We start from the raw sequence: 13,675 nt of genomic DNA, 5'->3' as shown, positions 1-13,675 counted from the left end.
CTCCGCCCCCCGCCCCCCCCGCCCCCATTGACCTTCTATAAGCCAGTTGACCTGCAGAATGCCCCACTGTCTGGATTTGATTGCTTCCTCATGGTGTCGCTGGGCTTGTTTTTTAGCCTCCTGCAAACTGGAAGTTAGGTCTGAAAGTCTGATTAGATTCAGGTGAAACATTTTTAAAAAATAAATTATTGATTTCAGATTTCAGAGAGGAAGGGAGAAGGGGAGCTAGAAACTCAATGATGAGAGTCATTGATCGGCTTACATTTGTTCACATCCTTTTGCACACCCCCTACTGGGGATCGAGCCCTCAATCCGGGCATGTGTCCTTGACTGGAATTGAACCCGGGATCCTTCAGTCCGCAGGCCAATGCTCTATCCACTGAGCCAAACCGGCTAGGGCCAGGGGAACCATTTTTGGCAAGAGTGGTCTTAGGTTGTGCTGCGTGTTTTAATGGGTGGCGCATGTCAGCTGTCTCACTGTGAGAGATGATGAAGTGACAGCCATGAGTCTTCTTTGTAGAAATATGTTCTACACTTTGTGATTCAGAAGTAATCTAGAGCAGGGGTCGCCAACCTTTCGGACCTCACGGACCACCAGTTGGCGACCGCTGATGTAGAGGGCGCCTTGTCACCCTGCCCGGTTTCCTGTTACCTCTCACCGAAGAGTTTTAGCGTCCACTGTAGATCCTTGCCTGGATCATCTATTCTTTTGACGTTGCAGAATTGTGGTTTTGTTTATACATTTAATAGAAGGCATCCTTCTGATTAAAAAAAAAAAAATAGAGGTTCCCTTCATCAACAGGCGATGAACTATGTGCCTCCAAAAATACTGGGGAAATGTTGCTTTTCTTTTTTTGTTAAAAAATCATTTTTTTTAAATCCTCACCCGAGGATATTTTTCCATTGATTTTTAGAGAGAGTGGAAGAGAGAGGGAAAGACAGAAATATCCATGTGAAAGAAACACATCAATTGGTTGCCTCCTGCACGAGCCCCAACCAGGGCCCAGGCTGGGGAGGAGCCTGCAATTGATCGGAATCGAACCCGGGACCCTTTGGTATCCACTGAGCCAAACTGGCTAGGGGTAAAAAAAATTTTAATTACTATTACAAAGCAACCCAATTTAAAAAAATCATAGTAAAAAATATAACAAAAATTATCATCTTAATTTTTAAATGTACAGTTCAATAGGGTTAAGCACATTCACATTTTTGGGCAACAGATCTCCAGAACTTTCTCATCTTGCAAACAGAACTTTTATGCTTATTAAACAGCACCCCAGGCCCCCCTACTCCCAGTCCCTGGTTACTGTTCAATTTTTCATCTTTATGAGTTTTACTCCTTTAGTAAAGCTACCTTATAGAAGTGGAATCATAGTATTTGTCGTTGTGACTGGCTTACTTCACTGAGCACCATGTCCTCAAGGTTCACCTAAACTGCAGCATGTGTCACATTTCCTTCCCTTTCAGACAGAATATTCCCTTGTACGTACAGGCCACATTTTTTCATCCCTCAACCTTCAGTGGAGCCTGGTTGCTTTCACTCTTGGACACTGTGAAGATGAACAAACAGAACTTCAGACCCTACTTTGCTTTTGCACATATACCCCCAAGTGGGACTGAGGGGCCACGTGGTAGTCCCATTTTTTATTTCTGAGGCCCCCCATGTCCACAGCAGGGGCCCCTGATGGAGGCTGCAGGGGAGGAAGCCCCTTAAGAGACCCTCTTGGGCCCTGGCTGGTGTGGCTCAGTTGGTTGAGCGTCGTCCCATGCATCGAGAGGTGGCCGGGTCCATTCCCGGTCAGGGCACATGCCTGGGTGGCAGGCTCGATCGCCCAGAGGGGGTGTGCAGGAGGCAACTGGTCAGTGTTTCTAATTGATGTTTCTCTCTCCAAAAACACAATAAATGCCCTAGCCGGCTTGGCTCAGTGGATACAGCATCAGCCTGCGGACTGAAGGGTCCCAGGTTCGATTCCGGCAAAGGGCACATGCCTGGGTTGTGGGCTCGATCCCCAGTGGGGGGCAAGCAGGAGGCAGCCAATCAAAGACTCTCTCTCATCATTGATGTTTCTCTCTCTCCCCTCTCCCTTCCTCTCTGAAATCAATAAAGAAATATATTTAAAAAAAACACAATAAAAACACACAATAAAAACATTTAAAAGTTAAAAAATAAAATAACCATTAAAAAAAGAGACCTCTTGGGACTATGGGGCAGCAGCTCCTCTCCAGGGTTGCAAAGTCCTATCAGAGGAGGAGAGCGGGTCCTCTAGTGCCAAGTCCTGTGTGGGGGGGGGATGAGTGTGACTTGATTTTATTCTGGGGACGGCAGGGGCAGACTCATCCCAACAGCATCAGGTGCATTTCAGGAGCACCTTTCCCAGCCTTCGCGTGCCCCATGGAAGCAACGCGGCTCTTCACGGCCCGGCTTCCTTCCCTGACGCGCAGCCCTTCCGCGGGCGTGGAGAGGTGGCAAAGAGCGAGAGAGGCAAACGCGTCCCCTTGGGGTTGGCCACGGCTGGGAAATCTGTTTTGGCCCCAAGAGGAGCCCAGCGATCACTGGTGCTGCCCGGGGCTGCTGTGGGGCAGAGATAACAGGCGGAGGAAGGGTGTGGAGGCAGGATCCTCTCAGGAGCCCGGCTCTCCTGTAAACAATGAGCTGCCCCCGCCAGGGCAGGAGGTGATTCATCTCCCTGCCGCACCGGGCAGCGCTGGGGGGGGGTGCCCAGGGCCCAGGCAGCTGCGGCCAGGAGCCGAGGCTTTGCCCCTCCCTGTGTGGGTGGGGATCAACCCCAGCCTCCTGGGAACTGGCTTGACTTTAAAGTGTGGGTGTGTCCAAGGGGTCCGGAAGCTCAATCACCCCCAAGGGAGCGGCGGCCTCCGCTCCTGGATAAGAACTGGCTCAGTTTTGGAAGCGAGACAGCGGGCAGCGGCCTCACCCACTGTCTGGGCCCCCTCCTGCCACGGCATCTTCCTGGGCCAGCCCTCAACACTGAGTAGTAACCCCAACCGGAAGACGGAGAGGGCACCTGAGCTTCCGCGTTCGCCTGCAAACAGACTGTAGGAGAGCCCAATGCATCCGAGATGCCAAGATGCAAGAACACAGCACTTTTAATAGGGCAATGGACCCGGGTGGCGCAAGGACCCTGTCCACAGTCCACGCCTCTGCAGCAACATCCTTTTGGCTGGAAGGCCACACAGAGAATCCTCGCGGGGCGGCCTCTGGGGAGCAGGTCCCAGTCCTGAAATATACAACGTGGAAGCTCCCGTGGGCATCGTCACTGGGCGGCAGTCTCATCTCTTATCAAGCCCTGGAGCGGCTCCTCCCTTGAAGGGAAGGAATGTCCGAGCCGCTCCAAGCTGGTGCCTGGGTCACTGCTTGGCCTTCTTCACGATGGTGCCCACGGCAGAGATCACGGTGGTCTTGGAGCCACTGGCACTGGTGGTCACGGTGACGACAGCTGGCAGGGTGGCCGTGGTGGTGAGGATGGTGGGCTGGGCTATGGTTGTCACTGGGATGGCTGAGTCCCACTTGCTCTTTCTCTTTTGAGCATCTGGAAATAAGGCGAGAGAGAGGTCAGGACCAAGACAAAGCAAACAGACCACTCCCTTTCCAGAAGTAGCGGCCAGAGCGTAGGGAACAGGAGCCTCAGGGCTGGCCACGGAAAGCCAAGGGGCAGCCCGTGAACCGGGGGTCCGCCCGGCCTCCAAGGCTGGCTCGACATCTCTGGGCTCAGACAAAAGCACAGGGAGGTGGAGCCGAGGCCCGGGTCCCTGTGGGGATCCCCCACCCCTGTGGGGTCTGTTCCCTCCATGAGGCAGGGAAACCCTCGCTCCATCTGTGGTGCAGCTGGAAACAGACAAGCGCCTTCTACCTGCAACAGCTGTGCTGGCCGTGGTGGTGGTGGTGGCTGTGGCGTTGGTCGTGGTGCCTTTCTTGGTGCCGGTCACAAACTCAATCTGGAGGGGAAGAGGGAAGGGAGTGAGACCTGGGCCACGAGGTTGGTCCCACCTTCGTGCCAGCCATCTGCCCCTGGGGGACAGGCGTGTGGCGGGCATCACACAAAGCAGGCATTGAGGACCCGCGCCAGCGTGACTGGGGGAGGGGAGGTGTTCCAGAGGCGCCCGAAGGGGATTTTCACTCGGAAGAAAACTCCCCAGACACTGGATCCTCCCCGCATCACCGGGCTCTGCACACGCCAGGGGAACCCCTTCCCGCCGCCCCACCTCCCATGCCCGGGCCCCTCCTCACACCAGGAGGAAGGGGTGCCGGCAGCACAGGGGAAGGAAGCTCGGGACCCTGGGACTTGGGAGGGGGAGGGAAAGGAGAGCGAAGGGAAACTCAATCCAGGGCTAAGAATGAGAAAACCCGACCCCCCAGCACAGCTCCCAGAGGGCCCAGCAGCTCCTCTGCCTGGGGGTGAGGGAGGCGTCCTGGCGGCCACAACTGCGGAGGGTCGGGCCAAACCAAAGGCGGGAGGGGCTTTGTCCTGAACTTTCTCTCGGAGACTCTGGTCATAAGGTGCTGGTCTCACAGCCACATTTCCCTTCCCCAAAGCGCCCATCCTGCTTGGGAAGAAGCGGTGCTCAGGGCCCTAACGTGAGGGGTCACCTGGCCATCAGACGAGGGACCTACAGGGAAGCACGGGGCAGGCCGCCAAGGTCAGCTCTGGAGGCCACGGAAGGCACCGACCTGAGCGCTCAGGAGGAAATACCTGCCTCCCTTCAGCCAGGGAGGACACAATGGCCCCAGAGAGAGAGCCACCAGGGCTCTGCAGCTGTCAGGGGTGGGGATGGAGGGACAAAGGCAGCAACTACAAGATCCAAGAAACCAAATGGAAGCAACTGGAAAGTGACTTCAAGCCGAGACAGGCTGGAAAGCGAGCAAGGCCTGTCCCTCCACAAGGCACCCCTAAGGCTCCGAGCACCACCAGGCAATGAACTGGGGTGGGGTCAGGGCCGGAGAGGAGCCCGGAGCCCTTGGGGCTCCGCCAGCAGGACCCATAAACCCCAAACACTTCCCCTTGCATCCAGGACATTTGCCCATCGCTTACTTTGGTTCGCTCCTTTTTGGCTTTTTCCAATTTGTCCATTTCAACCTTCTGGGCTTTGGCTACAAAGACAAGAGGAGCTGTTACAAAAGTGGCCTTGGGACAGCTCCCACACTTTAGGCGGAGGGACCTTAGTCCAGCACTGGCTGCCTTCCCTGCACCTTGTTTGATGCACTAAGGTGGCCTCCAGGCCCGCAGGGCCTCAAACCCAAAGGCCCAGGTGCGCACGCTCCGAGTCCAGCTGACCGCTCCGTGTGGGAATACAGAAGGCCCAGTATGGGCTACCTTCCCTGGACCATGAGAAGCTGGAATTATGGCTTTTCAGGGAGAATGTTGTCAGCTGTTTAAGTTAAAGCAAGACAAGACTTGTGTGGGCCAAACAAAACCCGTCTGCAGGCCGGATCTGGTCCATGGGCTGCTGGTTTGAGACCTGTCCCTTGAGGGCATGGACCCTTTGAAATTCCTCCCTGTCCCCCCGCAATGGGCCCCCCTGAGAAAAAGCTGTGCTCTCGCGGCCTCACAACATGCCGTCCCCCTGCCTGTGACCCGTCTACTGCTGGGCTGGCCTCGCATCACCAAACCTCTGCTTGAACGTGTTTCCTCAGTGCCCAGCCCCTGGCCTGGTCAGGCGGCCCTGCCTGCACCCCATCGCATAGCACTCGCTGCTGGAATTCCCCCTTCCACCCTCGGTCTTCTTTGTGTCATAAGCCTCCTCAGCCAGGGATGGGCCTGTCCTGTTCAGGGCTGTACACCAGCTCCGTGGGCAGGGACTAACAGGAGACCTTGAAATGCATGTTGCCTGGTGACTGAATGACTGCACGGACAGACGAACAGATGGAGGGACAGATGGGTGTGCAGGTAGACGGAGAGACAGATGACTACCTACCTAATGCCTCATAATAGGAGTCCTCAGACCAGCCATGGGGGTCAAACATATCCTGAAAAAGGAAAGGTTAACGCTGTAGTCAGTAAGGGCCCTCTCTCTCCCTCAGCCTCAGCCTCCGTGCGGGACGTACCTTCGGGTAGTTGGTGCCGAGCTCATCAATTGCACAGAACTGGATCAGCTTCTCGTAGATGCTGAAAGGAGAAAAGGATGAGGCCCTGAGCAGGGGCGCCGGAGTTTAAGAGATCACCACCACCCAGCTTCTCGGCTCAGGCAAAATCTGAAAACCCAGCGGGACTGTTCTCAGCAAGCTTCCCGGCGGGAGGGAAATGTGCACGGGCCTGACATGACCAGTCATTTCTGCCCGCCACTCTCGCGGGATGACGGCTAGCCAGGGGCCAGGCTGAGTGGTGTCGAGGTGAGGGCTGCGTTTTGGGGTCTGACCTGGACACCTGACCTCCAGTTGTGGCTGGGTTGGGGCTACCACACTCAGGCCCACACCGAGGCCAGGGCAGGTCCCTGCTGCCATCACACCCGACTTTCCCAGGTGTGCCCCTTGCTCAGGCACTGGGCAGAGTAAGACCAGACAGCTCTGTCCTAAAGCCTGTCACCTACACGCAGAACCAGGGACTTGTTAGAGGTGAGAGAAGAACCCACAATGGCCTAGTCCAACCCCCTCACTCACGGATGAGGAAACGAGGCCCTGTGAGGTCACATGCTTTAGGGGCAGAGCAGGTATGAGAACCCAGGCAGGCCCCATTCTAGGCCTGGCCTCTTGGCTCCCAGTCCACACACTGGTTTATGTTCAGCCTGGATCTGAAATGGTAAATGTCCGGCTGGGATCGCAGACTGGCTGATGGTCCCTTTGGGCTCAGGTGGGATCCTAGCTGGGTCTCTCCTCGCCACATCCATGGGGCACCTCAGTCCCTGGTCCAACATCAATGACTCAACCAACCCTGCAGGCTCATGGGAAGCTCACCTGGGGTTCCGAAACTCTTTCTTCCTCTGGATCATGTAGTTCATATCCATCCCCTCCTTCATCTTCCGCTCATACAGCTTCTGGATCTTGTCCTACGGAAGAGAAACAGAGGGCCCTATGACCCCACCATGCCCCCAGTCCCAGTCTGTGGTCACGTGGGCTGTGTGGACACACGGACACAGGAGATCCAGGGCCGCCTGAAGCCCTGTCCCAGCCACACTTTCTCCACCCAGCCTTTGACCAGCCTTTGAACCGCGAGCATCCTGTTTACACCATGCTTTCTCCTGACTCCCTCTGGATAGCTGGCAGAGAGAGTAGTAAGAAGGTCAAGGCCGAGAAGCCACAGAGAAGACCGTGGCCGAGTCCCCACCTGGTTCGGCAGCTCCTGAATCATCGGGAGAGGAGTTTCAGGCACTAGCGGTGATGGGCAGGGGCTGGAGGCTGGTTTTACATGTTAACACGGGGCAAGTCCTCAGCGGGAGACCAGAAGGCTGTGTCCTTCGGGGAAGGCAGGAGTAGCGTTTTTTGGATTTGGCCTCACAAACTTCCTAGAATGTCTTTGTGGGGAGGCTCACAGATGGCTGGTCCCCACCACTTCATCAAGAGGCACCGTGAGGGGTCAAGTTCAGCTCTCACTTGTGAGCGGAGGTGGGGGTTAGAAGTCCAAGGGATGCCCTCTGGGAATGTCGGGAGAGGTGACAGAAGGCCCACCTTTCTGCGTGGCCAGCGGAAGCACCGAGTGAGAGGGGTTGCAATCTGTCCACCAGGGAAGAGAGGAGCCGGGAGGGACAGACCTGAGCGCTATGGCAAAGGCAGGCAGGGAGGCCCACCGAAGGCCCGGCCTATGGGGCAGCCCTCTCTCACAGAGGACTTTTCTGGGTCTCCTGGGCCATGAGACGATTCCCCCATCTCAGGTGAACTGAAAGGTGTGCTGCGTCACGCTCTCTCCCACTAGGAGGACCTAGAGGAGAAATACCCTAACTCCAGGCTGAGCGGCTGACTGTCTGTGCCTGGCAGATGGCTAGACTGTCCTGACAGGCTGAGACTTGTTGCCTGGTGTGGAGGTTACACTAGGCTTGGGGGTGGCGGGCAGGGGGTTGCCGACTCAGCAGAGGGAGGAGACTTCCGGAAAAGGAAGAGAATCTTCACTGCGCCGAAGCCCCCGCCCGCTGCATTCCACAGCCCGGTCCCATGAGTCACCCATCCGCGAGGGTGGTGCATGGGCCTGCGGAGCAGCACGCGGCTCCAGGAGACTCTATGGGGTCCAAGGTGGAGCCTCTATGGCAGTGGTTCTCAACCTTCTGGCCCTTTAAATACAGGTCCTCATGTTGTGACCCAACCATAAAATTATTTTCGTTGCTACTTCATAACTGTAATGTTGCTACTGTTATGAATCGTAATGTAAATATCTGATATGCAGGATGGTCTTAGGCGACCCCTGTGAAAGGGTCATTCGACCGCCAAAGGGGTCGCGACCCACAGGTTGAGAACCTCTGCTCTATGGGGTCCAAGGTGGAGCAGGTAGCCCAGTGGCCACCACAGGCAGCCGGCAGAGGGGGTCTGCCTACTGCTTGTCACAGGTCCCTCTCACAGGGGACCTGAAGGGGGACCAGAAACCCTCTCAGAGGCTAGAAGGCCAGACCCCAGCTGTCCCCGAGGGCCTGCTCCCCAGGGGTAACTGCTCTAATTGCTCCCCGCCCCTGGGGTTTCAAAACCTCAGCTCAGATCTGTATGGGACTGGATGACAAGCAGCTAGTGAGCTGGCATTTTTGGGATATGAGCATGGGAATTTTAGGCATAAAAAAATGCTCGTGTTTAACATCTCTATAATTTATTTTACATTCTGACGGTCCCTTGGTTTCTTAACAAAGTTCCTTCTGAAATTTTCTCATTGGCTCAGCTGGGTTGCATAGAAAAAGTATGTTATCTTCTCTGTCTAGGCATAGGCCCTCATGGAGGGCAAGCTAGGGTGCCCCAGCCAGCGCAGCACCAGGTGAGGTGGCAGAGGGTGGTACACAGCCAGCACCAGGTGAGGTGGCGGAGGGTGGCGTGGGTACACAGCAACTCCTGAGAGCAGATAAGGGAGGTAACGGGACTGCAGGCTCCTTCCCACCTGGGTGTTTCTTTTACAGAAGCCTCTTCAAGCCGGACCAAACCAGACACCTGCCCCGGCCACAGAGTCAAGCTCGGTGCCTACCTGCAGGTGATTTGAACATCTGCCCGGGGGCTCTGGCGGGATCTTGATTTCATCAGGTGACATATTCCGGACTCTTTCAGAAAAGGAGGCTGTTGAGAGAACAGAGGAAAATTCTGTAGGGAGGTGGGGGTTAGGATGGGGGTACACATGGGCAATGGGGGTACACAAGGACAATGGGGGGAAAGCACACACAGTGTTTTCAGGGAGGGATACACGCTATGGAAGTGTTCAGAGTAGCCTCTCAGCAGGCGGTGTCATCTGAGTTGAGATCATGTGACGAGAAGGAGCCAGCATGTGCCCACTTGGAGGAAGGGAAGCTCAGGCAGAGGGTACGAGTGTAAAGAATGCATGCCAACATGCCACAGCAGTAACTTCCAAGGAAAAGAGTATGCCTGGGGGGTGCTGGTAAATGGGAGGTGGGGCGGGAACAGCCACTATCTGCAGCACCTGCCAGTTCCCGTGGTGTAAACTCTGCCACGGCCAACGGCAAGCTACCAATGTGCAGTAGCTGAGCCCAGGGCCGGGGAGGGATGTGCACACTGGCTGACAGTGAGCCAGCTCCAGCTGACTCCAGCCCTCCACTGGCTGTTGTCCTTAAAGCAGCTCCCAGGGTTCTGGAAATTCAGAGTTGCTTAATGCCACCCTTCTCATCCTAAGATAAAGGATAAAGAGGGCACAAGGCTCCCTAGATTTGGGGACTCTACACATTCAAAGATGCTTTGTGCATAAATGGCATTAAAAAAATTACCTGTTGGAAATTAGCTTAGGGTCTTTAAAAAATAAACAAACCAATTGACCCTCTTTGGTCCACCTCATTCTTGGGAACAAAAGGCCTGATTCTGAAGTGGAGAACCATAAGTCCCAAGGGACCATTCCCTCGGAGACCTGCCATTGCCCCCCAAGTCTCCCCCCCTCCCCCACTCCTTTCCCCGGCCCGGCCGCCCCTGCGACTGCAGCCGTGCTCTGGCTCACTCAGACAATGCACTGTTTGTTGTGAGGTCTGCCTGTGCTCTTTAAAACACTCTCTCATGAAAAGGACCATACAATGAGCAAAACAGCAGGCGGAACGGGGTGGGGCAGGATAAAGAGAAAGAATGAACAAAAAGCACCAGCAACACCCAGCAGGCACTTCCTGGGTACCCTGTGTGTGCCGGGCTCTGCCTGGGGGTGGCCTGGCACAGCCTCCCCTTCTCCAAGGCGAAGATGTGTCTTAGCAGACAAGGTGCTCTGATTTCCATTGTTACTGTAAAGAACTCGGTGCTGATACAGTTGAGGGTAGGGCTCCCTGGCTTAACCAGTCTCAGCAGTGACCGAACACGCCTGCACACACTGCCAGCACCGAGACTGGGCTCAGCCAGGGCAGGGGTCACCTCTCAGCGTGTCAGTGGGCCTGCACCAGGTGCCCACCCCCCAAGAACTGAGCACTAGAGCTGCCATGTGGGGCGAGGACAGGAGGACCGAGCCTGGGTGACACCCTGCTGTGGCCCCGAGATGCAGTGCAGCCTCGGAGCCGTTTCCATCAGGGAACCATGTGCTGCTCTTTGCCCAGCACCTTCCTCTGCCTCCTGCCTCCTGAAGCAAGGGTGACACCCAGGTCTGGCTGAAGTTCAAACTCATTCTGACTTCCTCCTTCCTCCCAGCCCCGGAGAAACTGGAGTTCGAAGGCCCAGATTCAAACAGCTGCAGAGCCGAGCCCAGAGGGAATGGCTGGGAGAGCTGGGCCTCCGATGTCAAAAGCGTGAGCAACAAGAGCGAGCAGGGCCCGGGCAGGCTGTGGGCACAAGGCAGGGAGGGGTGAACTCTTCCCTGGCGCGGAGAGTGCATGTGTGCACGTGACACAGAGACAAAGAATGCCCTTTGGCATTTTCCAGGAAAGCCTTTAGGAAAAACAGGGTGTGACAGTGTTGCCACAGCAACCCAACCACACTCGGGCTCAAATGGTACACAGTATGGCAGGGGCAGGGAGAGCCCCTTCTGAGATGCTGGGTTAGAACAAGAGAATTCCTAGGAAGTAGCTGGCAAATGAAGGGATACGTTCAGGAAACGAGATAAAAGGTTATCCCTTCGATTTCAGGAGCAACCTTTTAGCGATTCATTCCTAAGTCCCAGGGTGAATCAAAAGAAGACATCAAACCCACCTATTGGCTGTTTGTGTAGCCAGAGCCTCCATTTCCCCTGGAGACACATTGAGAAACGTGCCCAGCACCGGGGGTGGGGGGTGGGGGGTGGGGAGCGGCAGCCATGTCTAGCTGCTCCTGGGTCTGTCGACGGCCACACTCAGGATCTGAGAAGCCTGCCCTCGGTGTGATTCACCCCCGTGCACACCCAAGTCATGAAACAGCGACAGCACCATGGCCGCCAGGTGCCAATCCAGCAGGAGCAGCCAGTGAGCTGGCTTAGTGACGAGGGAGGAAAGGATGCCTGGCGGGTACTGTGGGGCTGTGGCAGGAGGCACTAGCTCACAAGTGTCATGAAGAACACGACCCAGGCGCCACGGTGCCAGGCACGCCCGTGGGCATCGGCGGGCACCTGGAGGGGATGGAGAGCGCGTGCTCAAGCAGCTGGAAAGACCAACAGGTCAGCTCCTCTGCTATCATTTGCTCCATTAAACCTGGGGCTGCCTACACAGATGAAATGCTTTCACACCAGGGGAGCAACCCGAGTCCTCCATCCAGAGAATGGACGAAAGGAGCGGGGCACAGGCACTGTGTTCAGCTGTGCCTCCTCAGTGAGAACGGGTAACGGCGACCAAACAATGAGGCTAAAGAGCTGTGTCCTCTGCAGGTGAATGGATTACAGACATGGTGCGGACAACAAAACGATGAAAACAAACAAAAACAAGAAGGGACGTTCGGCGATGTCTAGAAACATTTCTAACTGTCACAGGTGGGCCGGGAGGAGGGCAGTGCTATCGCTATCTGGGCCACAGAGACCAGTGATGCTAACACACTGTCCGAGGCACAGGCCAGGCCCCCACAGCAAAGAGTTATCCAGCCCCCAAATGCCGGCAGTGCCGAGGCTGAGAAACCCTGACTTGTGTGACCTTCTGAACGAGCAAAACCACGGAGAAGAGAGGTCTCTGCCTGGCTGGGCTGAGGGAGGGGCCAGGGGACGTTCTGGGGTCAGTGAGGTGTCTGCGGTGGGCTCACCACTGCATCCCCTGTCAAAACGCACCGGGCGGCACACCTTAAACCGGTGACTCTTACTCCGGGCAAGTCACACCTCAATACCGCAGCTATTTTCTAAAAGTGGCAGCAGAGAAAAAGTGAAAGTTGGTCGTGGACGTTGGAGCAGACATGGCTGATGCCCACACACACTCCGCCGCCTGCCAGGCGTGAGCACTGCCAGTGGGACCGGAGGACAATGTGGCCGCGGGCTCCTGGGTGGGCTGCTCTCTGACCGTCCCCCCGCCCCCCGCCGCCGTTTCTTGGTAGTAAACAGCGAAGACAATGGGGCGCAGGGAGGGGCTCCAGTCTGTCCTCACCAGGGACCACCCACTTGGGGAGGCCATTTTCTAAAGAGCAAACCCTAAGGTCTTAGGAAAGGTCTGACTTTCACAGGATTTGAAGGACGCACACTCCATCAGAGAATTCAGGAATAAAGGGCCACCCAGAGCGGTCATGTTCCTACCCAATCCTTCCTCAGAAGACCAACGGGAATAATTTTCAGTTCTTTCAGTAGAAAACCAGAATGGATCCTCACCTCCCATCCCCGGTGTAGGGACCCTGTTAAGGGAAAGGACAGGTGGAAGCGCGGCCGGAAGCAGTGTTTCCAGGCTGAGCCCTGGGCTCCCCAGGCCGCCTGGGGAGGGGGGCCAGCAGCCGGGGAGCAGGCACCCTGCTTTGTGAAGCGTCAGCAGGCAGGAAGGGGCTGCCACAGGGAGCAGCGTCAACCCCTCAGTGAGGTTTGCTGGCTCTGGGAGAGCAGCTGCAAAGTCGAGGCCACGCTGAAGGAGTTGAGGGGCTTCTAAGAGGATGAGGAGGCTGGGGTTTAACAGACCTCGATGCCATTTTCCAGAAATGTAACTGCCCTGCCCTCAAGTCACAAAGGATCCTGGACTCCAGGACTGTGAGGCATGCTCTCCCCCGGGGACAGAGCCAAGTGCCAGCAGAGGCCACGTGTCTGCTCCTTGAGCACATGAATATGCCAGCAGAGGGCGAGAAGGGGGTACAGGGATGGAGGACGGGTCCGGGGCAAAAGGGGAATGAGCTCCCGGCTCCATGGGGCCCTGAGTCCCCCCTACAGAACTGCTGGAGCCAGTGAAATCACATGACTATGATTTCCAAAGAAGAATTGTTTGTGGGTGTCTTACCCGGACATCGTAGGAAATGCCAAAGGCCCTGAGAGAGAGGAGGGGAGACGAGGATCACAGCAGAGGAGCCATGCCCGCAGGCACCGGCAAGGCTCAGAAATACGTCCCGAGGCTCCCTGGGAACTTACCAACTAATTCCTGCGGATCCCGCTTTTCTACTTCTGGGTTATCCTGCAAAGACAAACAGAAACACAAGGCGGTAAGCCTGGCTCCTGATCCCCAGCTGCTTTATGCAGAGACCACTCAGGATAATCGAGGA

The 13,675-nt window shown here is 56.1% G+C and overlaps 1 protein-coding gene across 3 annotated transcripts in view; it reads right to left on the bottom strand.

Moving 5' to 3' along the window:
- Positions 1-3,082: 3,082 nt before the first annotated feature.
- SAP30BP (SAP30 binding protein) overlaps positions 3,083-13,675 on the bottom strand; it is a 32,284-nt gene continuing 21,691 nt past the window's right edge. For all 3 annotated transcript variants that reach the window (XM_006103435.3, XM_014445839.2, XM_014445840.2), the window contains 8 exons: positions 13,545-13,587; positions 9,105-9,193; positions 6,908-6,999; positions 6,062-6,122; positions 5,932-5,983; positions 5,049-5,107; positions 3,870-3,954; positions 3,083-3,548 (listed from right to left, as the gene is read on the bottom strand). In XM_006103435.3, coding sequence (XP_006103497.1) covers positions 3,367-3,548; positions 3,870-3,954; positions 5,049-5,107; positions 5,932-5,983; positions 6,062-6,122; positions 6,908-6,999; positions 9,105-9,193; positions 13,545-13,587 — 663 coding nt within the window. In that variant the 3' untranslated portion in view covers positions 3,083-3,366. The remainder of the gene's footprint in view (positions 3,549-3,869; positions 3,955-5,048; positions 5,108-5,931; positions 5,984-6,061; positions 6,123-6,907; positions 7,000-9,104; positions 9,194-13,544; positions 13,588-13,675) is intronic.

Source organism: Myotis lucifugus, unplaced genomic scaffold, assembly GCF_000147115.1.
Source record: "Myotis lucifugus unplaced genomic scaffold, Myoluc2.0 scaffold_485, whole genome shotgun sequence".
Classification (NCBI taxonomy): Eukaryota; Metazoa; Chordata; class Mammalia; order Chiroptera; family Vespertilionidae; genus Myotis; species Myotis lucifugus.
Note: the sequence above shows the minus strand (reverse complement) of the source record. Positions and strands in the feature narration are given on the sequence as shown.